The following is a 7,389-nucleotide window of genomic DNA, read 5'->3' on the forward strand; positions in this document are numbered from 1 at the left end:
GACATTTTTTTTTCAAAAAACCGATTTGTACAATTCTACATACACGTGCAAATTTTTAAAGGGGAGCTTTTCCTTAGGGTGAACGGTATGGTTGGAGTGAATTAGGGTGTTTAAGTTTCTCTACCCAATAATCACATGCTATGTTAACTCCCCTTCAAAAAAAACCGATTCGGTTAGAAACCGAACAAATTTATAAAAAAAAAGCTGCCATGTACACCTCTATATACACGTTAGGTTTTAGTCAAGGAACCATTTATGTAACGGTAGGGTTTAAGCACAGAACACACTTCATCACTTTCTTCAGCCTCTAAACCCTTAACCACCACCATGAACTACCGCTTCCAAAACCTTCTCGGAGCACCATACCGAGGCGGAAACGCCGTCGTTTCCAACAACACTCTCTTAATCTCCCCAATCGGCAACCGCATCTCCGTCACCGACCTCCTCAAATCCGAAACCCTAACCCTACCATTCCAATCTTCATCCAACATCTCCAGAATCGCCGCCTCACCGGACGGCGTTTTCCTCATCGCCGTCGACGACAACGGCCGCTGCCAGTTCATCAACCTCCGCCGCCGCGCTGTGCTCCACCGGATGCAGTTTAAGAAGCCTGTTTCCTGCATCAAGTTCAGCCCTAACGGAGAGTTTATTGCCGTTGGTGCTGGTAAGTTAGTCGAGATTTGGAGGTCTCCAGGGTTTAGGAAGGAGTTTTTTCCGTTTGAATTGGTGAGAACTTTTGCTAATTGTAATAATAAAGTTACTTGTGTTGATTGGAGTCCTGATTCGAAGTATTTGTTAGCCGGTTCGAAGGATTTAACCGTTAGGTTGTTTAGTTTGAAGAAAGTTAGGGGTGAGGTTAGTAGTAAGAGTAAGCCTTTTATGTTTTTAGGTCATAGAGAAGCGATAGTGGGAGCGTTTTTCGGAGTCGATAAGAAAACGAATGCGGTTGATAAGGTTTATACGTTGTCGCGGGACGGGGCGATTTTTGGGTGGAGGTATGTTGATGAGAAACTTGACGAACCGGAATCTCCGGGTACGCCTGAACGAATGGAAGTGGATGGAATAAGTGACGTGAAGAAACGGAAGAATGTTGATGTTGACGATGAACGAAATGGTGGTTTTGAATTGCATAAAGGAAAGTGGGAATTGGTGAAGAAGGACTTTTTTATGCAGGCCCCTGCGAAGTTAACGGCTTGTGATTATCATAAAGGGTTGGAGCTTGTGGTGGTGGGGTTTTCGAGTGGGGTGTTTGGGTTGTATCAGATGCCGGATTTTGTTTGTATACACTTGTTGTCGGTGTCGAGAGAGAAGATTACGACGGCTAGTTTTAATGAGCTTGGGAATTGGTTGACTTTCGGGTGTGCGAAGCTTGGACAGTTGCTTGTTTGGGAGTGGAAATCGGAGAGTTATATTTTGAAGCAACAGGGGCATTATTTTGATGTTAATACGATTGCGTATTCGCCTGATTCGCAGCTTTTAGCTACTGGTGCGGATGATAACAAAATCAAGGTGTGTTACTGAGTATACTGTTTTTTAATTACTTGCTATAATATTGATATTCGTATCTTGAGAAAATTATTTTTTGTATAGGTTTGGAACGTGTCATCAGGATTTTGTTTTGTGACATTTTCCGAGCATACGAATGCAGTCACCGCACTTCATTTCATGGCTAGCAACCATTGTTTACTGAGTGCATCTTTAGATGGCACGGTTCGTGCATGGGATCTGTTCCGTTATAGAAATTTTAGGACGTTTACAACCCCGTCATCTCGACAGTTTGTTTCTTTGGCATCGGATCAAAGTGGTGAAGTAATTTGTGCTGGAACACTTGATTCGTTTGAGGTATTGGTTGTATAATATGTTTTTAACGATAATTTATTTCTCTTGTATAGAAAGTTGTCTTAGCGTTTTTATTTTTTTCTAGATTTTTGTTTGGTCGATGAAAACGGGTCGGTTGTTGGATGTTCTTAGCGGTCATGAAGGTCCAGTTCACGGATTGATGTTTTCTCCTACAAATGTAAGTAGTTTCTGCGTGATTCTTGTATTTGACTTTGCGTAAAGGTTTTTATCTTTACTTGTTTTGTGAGGTGTTTGGAATTTGGATATTGGTTTGAAGTAGTAGAAGTCCGATTATGGGACGTTTTCGATGAACTTATTATTTTTATTGTATTTACTACAGGCAATTCTGGCATCATCTTCATGGGACAGAACCGTCCGATTATGGGACGTTTTCGATGGAAAAGGTTCAGTCGAAACATTTCCACACACTCACGATGTTCTTACTGTCGTTTATCGTCCAGACGGCAAGCAACTGGCTTGTAGCACATTAGACGGCCAAATTCATTTCTGGGATCCAATCGACGGGCTGTTAATGTACACCATTGAGGGGCGGCGCGACATTGCTGGCGGGCGGTTGATGACCGACCGTAGAACAGCTGCCAATTCCACTTCCGGAAAATGTTTCACTACTCTGTCGTATTCTGCCGATGGGAATTATATATTAGCTGGTGGAAGTAGTAGATACATTTGTATGTATGATGTTGCTGATCAGGTCAGTTCCATTTTTTTTTCGTCTTGGAAATTTACTAAAAGATTTGATTTTTTGCTGGATTATTTTATAATTTATCAAGAGAAGGGCTTGTAGCAACCAAGTAGCGTTTAAAATATGGATTAGAAAGTTTATGCTCGAGGCAGTAATTTCAAAATTCCAGCCCGTTACTATTCATGATTCATATAATTACGGGTAAATTACACTTTTCGTCCTTTATGTTTGTATTGGATTGCAACGGATAGCCTTTAACTTCAATAATTACAGCTACAGTCTTTTATTTGCAAAACCCATTACACTCTACATCCTTTAGCACTAACCTGGTTAAATTTTTTTGTTAAGTTTATTCAATTAAGGGTATTATAGTCAATTCATGCTTTTATTTAAATGTTTAATAAATAAAATCAAAAAATTTACATATTCATATCATCTTCCTCAATTTTCTAATCCTAAACCACCACCACTCTTTCCGGCAGCCTTCAGATCAAATTTTCAACAATTTTCAACAAACAACAAACTTCAACAATTAGTATATCAATCAACTAATTAAACTGTGAAGAACATAAAATCCGAAAACACACGATTCGATAATCATCGAATCATTATCTAATTGAAGAAAAAATAAAGAGAGAATGCATACAGTTGTGTCGAGATTCGATAAAACAACGACGTTCGATGAGGAGAACCAGCACGCTCACCGCTGGATCTATAACCACCCCCACCGCCGCCAGTCAATCTACAACCACCCCCACCGCCGGATCTATAATCACCCCCACCGCCGATCTACAACCACCCCCACCACCGCATCTTCTCCTAACCTCTGACCACCAGCACGCTCTCTATCACCCACCCAAATGATATGTGATTTCACAGATCTGATAATGCGATGTGAGGCCAGTGATTCAAAAGAAATTTTACGGATCTGATTCAAACGTGATTGTACAGATCTGATGGCAACACGATGGTGGTGGTGGCTCATAGAAAAGGAGAGTTCGGGGAGAGTTGAGTAGTGTTGCTGGATGATGTCCGAGCTCCATCAAAAAAAGTGGTCGGAGAAGAAGACCGGAGAGAGGCTGACCGGAGTTGGGGAGGGCTAGGGTTATTAATCTCTTCGTCCTGCAAACGTATCTTCTCGTTCGCTGTTCTCAACTCTTCTTCATAGTCTGCAGCTTCTGGATTCGATTTGTTAACCTCTTGTTCTATCTGGATCTTCTTCAGCTTGCTTTCTAGTTCAGTGGTTCAAAAGGATAAAGAAGATGAAGTTCGGGTTTATATTCATGTTTTTTTTAATTTTTGTTTTTAGCTTTTTGTTTTATTGATAAATAGATGTAAATATACTTTTAAATAAAATGGTAGGGTAAAATGACAGGAATACCCTCATGTGCTTTGCACATAACTAAACTTAACTGATAATTTTAACAAGGTTGGTGCTAAAGGACCTATGGTGTAATGCTTTTAACCAAAAAGGACCATGGCTGTAATTATTGAAGTTAAAGGCTATCTGTTGCAATCCGATACAAACATAAAGGACGAAAAGTGTAATTTACCCTATAATTACATTGCAAAGGGGTCAAATGAGTGAATTGAAAAATTTAGCTAAAAATGGTACAGGTTTGAAGTTGCCTAAAGTGAGATTATTTTTGTATATTATAATTGACACCAACTATTTATAAAGTTATCAAATGATTTGGACAATATATGTTTTGATAAGCTCTTATATTTGCATAATATTTAACAGATTTATAAGCTTTTGCTTTGAATTCACTTTCTTAGTTCTTTGAACTATTTATGTTTTTATCTTCAATAATTATTGGTAAATATTAAATAAACTCTACCCGTTCGAAACGTAGATAAAAAGAAGCAAATCGCGAGAGTTAAAATTGTTTGATGTTTTAGTTAAGGGCCTAAACATGTCATTATTAAAGTTGAGGGGCTAAACATGTCATTACCAAAGTTGAGGGGCTAAACATGTCATTATTAAAGTTGAGGAGCTAATGTTGTTTTAATTAAGGGGCTAAACATGTCATTACCATAGTTGAGGGGTTAAACATGTCATTATCAAAGTTAGGGTCCAAAGTTGGTTGATTTGGCAAAATAGCATATTTATAGTATATAGAGTAAGTTTCTTTTCGAGTCCCTGGATTTTAGTGGTTTTAACCACTTGAGTCCAAAATCAAAAAGTTTATTGCCCCGAGACCCTAGCCATTTATTTTATAACGTTTTGAGTCCAGTTTTGTTCATTTTATAACGGTTTGAGTCCAATTATGTTAAAAAAATTGGACTCGAAAGGTTAAAATTTGGAGTCAAATGGTTATAAAAAAAGTGTCTAGGGACTCGGGGCGTTAAACATTTTGATTTTGGACTCAAATGGTTAAAACCACTAAAACACAAGGACTCAAAAAGTAATTTACTCTAGTATATATAATAATTTAGCACCACTGAAACAGCTCAAGTTTCTTGAATCTACAGGTATTGCTTCGCAAATTCCAAATAACGCTAAATCTATCGCTAGATGGAGTTCTCGACGTATTAAACTCAAAGAACATGACGGATGCGGGCCCATTAAATCTGATTGATGACGATAATAGTGACGTGGATGATGGTGTTGACAAACAAACACGGGTCAACTCATCTTACGATCTACCAGGGTCAATGCAGAACCGTGGCAGGCCTATAGCTAGAACAAAATGTTTACGAATTGCACCCACGGGCCGCAGTTGGGCTGCTGCGACAACTGAAGGGGTTTTGGTTTATTCAATGGATGATAATTTCATATTTGACCCCACGGATCTTGATATTGATGTTACACCCGAGGTAAGAAAGTTGGTTGTCGTAGCGTTTGGTAACAATTAGAATGCTAGATATTGTGTTTTAAAATCATTTATCTGATTTTAACAAGTTTTTAATTGCATTAGCATACGCAGATACAAACGATATTTCCAGCTATCCCTTTTGTTACAATTGATTATATGCTTTTACTAATTCAACTAGCGGGTTCGAAACATAGATAAAAATAAGCAAATCGCGAGAGTTGGAGTTGTTTGATCATCTTTTACTTGCAGGCAATTGAAGCAGCTCTCGGTGAAAATCAACCAAGCAGAGCGTTAATCCTTAGTTTACGGTTAAACGAAGACAATTTAATAAAAAAGTGCATCGTTGCTGTGGCTCCAGTGGACATTAAAGCCGTTGTTGCATCAATCCCTTTTAAATATTTAAATCGATTGATTCAGACTTTTGCTGAGCTTCTGGAAAACTGCCCTCATTTGGAATTCATTCTTCGGTGGTGTCAGGTATTGTTATAATGTTATATCATATGCATACTCTAGACTAGATGTGTAAAGTGGGTGGGTCGGGCTGAGTTGTATAACACAAATGAACACAGGCGAACTTTCCACCGAGTGTTAGGCGACCGTTCGGTTTGTTTGCAGCCCTAGTTAGTAGCTATCTATATCTTTATTTTTGTAACTATTTGACCTGTTGGGAGTTATACGTACTCTCAACTGACCCGTTCATATGTTAATCGGTTGAAATTGCGTCGCTGCTCCATTCTAGTTTCTATACCAGGGCTGTAAACGAATCGAACGAACACGAATCGTTTGTTAAGAAATATATGTGTTCACGAACACTTATCGAACGAGATTTTATGTTTGTGTTCGTTTGTTAAGGAAATGAACATGTTCGCGTTCGTTTGTGTTTGTTTGTTAATTTTAGGCAACAAACGTTGACGAAGAGAAATGAGCACAAACTAATGTTCATGAACACAAATGGAAACAAACGAACCTAAACAATCGTTCATGAACATAATATATGATACACCGACTCTTGTTAGATATTTAATTTGTCGGAATTTTGAAGTATTTAATTAAATATAAAAACTAAAAACACTAATGAAGTATCGAACACAAACGGACACGTTACCGAACGTTCACGAACATAAACGAACGAACACGACATCTGTTCATGTTTGTTCATTTAACTAAACGAACCAAAGTTCTTGTTCGTGTTCGTTTGTTTAGTAAACGAACCAACACAAACGAACTTCCCGCCGAACGGTTCACGAACTGTTCGCTGAATGTTTGGTTTGTTTGCAGCCCTATTCTATACGGTTGGTAAAAGAAAAAATAGAAGAGATTTATACAATTTATTTTGTTTCTCAGGAGCTTTCTAAATGCCACGGTCATTCGATTCAGCAAAACTCGAGGAATTTGCTTCCGGCTTTGAAATCATTGCAGAAAGCGATTACAAGATTACATCAAGATTTAGGCGATACGTGTTCTTCCAACGAGTATATGCTACGATATCTATGTTCTACAACCTCCAAACCATGATGACTTATGAACACACTTTATGTTGTTGCCATTTGTTTTTAAAATAGCAATTTTGTTTTGTTACCAATTTGTGTAGGCTATGTGTACTGCTATAAAGGTTATCATTGAGGGATTTTGATATTTGTGCTTACTTTGAACATGGATGTGAAATGAAAATTTTGAAGCAAATGTTTGATGTTTGTTTAGTTTAAGAAAATCCCTAACCTAACCAAGGTTTCTTTTTTATTTTTAAATTTAAAACAAACTAGTTACTAAAGTCTAAAACATAAACCAGTCTAGTGTGTTAGGCTGTCCGGTGTGGGGTTCGTCCTCGGGTTTTTCAAACCCAAAACAGTCTAGCTTGGTTTTGGTTTTTAAACTAGTTGCAAAGATCAAACATAGTAACCGGTCTACAGCCGCCGGTTCGGTTTTGTTTGAAACCGGTTAAAAAAACCGGTTTCGGTCCTAAAACCGTTTTTTTTACACCTCTAAGTGAGGGTAGTCCTGGGCAGGCTACACCGCCCCCTTGGGGCC

At 38.4% G+C, this 7,389-nt stretch overlaps 1 protein-coding gene across 1 annotated transcript; it reads left to right on the forward strand.

Annotated features, from left to right (window-relative positions):
- Positions 1-235: 235 nt before the first annotated feature.
- On the forward strand, positions 236-7,044 carry LOC110935670 (periodic tryptophan protein 2-like). The gene is made up of 7 exons (XM_022178041.2): positions 236-1,509; positions 1,591-1,842; positions 1,925-2,017; positions 2,180-2,551; positions 5,018-5,362; positions 5,611-5,838; positions 6,706-7,044. The coding sequence occupies exons 1-7, from the start codon at positions 328-330 to the stop codon at positions 6,874-6,876; spliced, it is 2,643 nt and encodes an 880-aa protein (XP_022033733.1). The 5' UTR covers positions 236-327; the 3' UTR covers positions 6,877-7,044.
- Positions 7,045-7,389: the final 345 nt, after the last annotated feature.

This window comes from Helianthus annuus, chromosome 4 (genome assembly GCF_002127325.2).
Source record: "Helianthus annuus cultivar XRQ/B chromosome 4, HanXRQr2.0-SUNRISE, whole genome shotgun sequence".
Classification (NCBI taxonomy): Eukaryota; Viridiplantae; Streptophyta; class Magnoliopsida; order Asterales; family Asteraceae; genus Helianthus; species Helianthus annuus.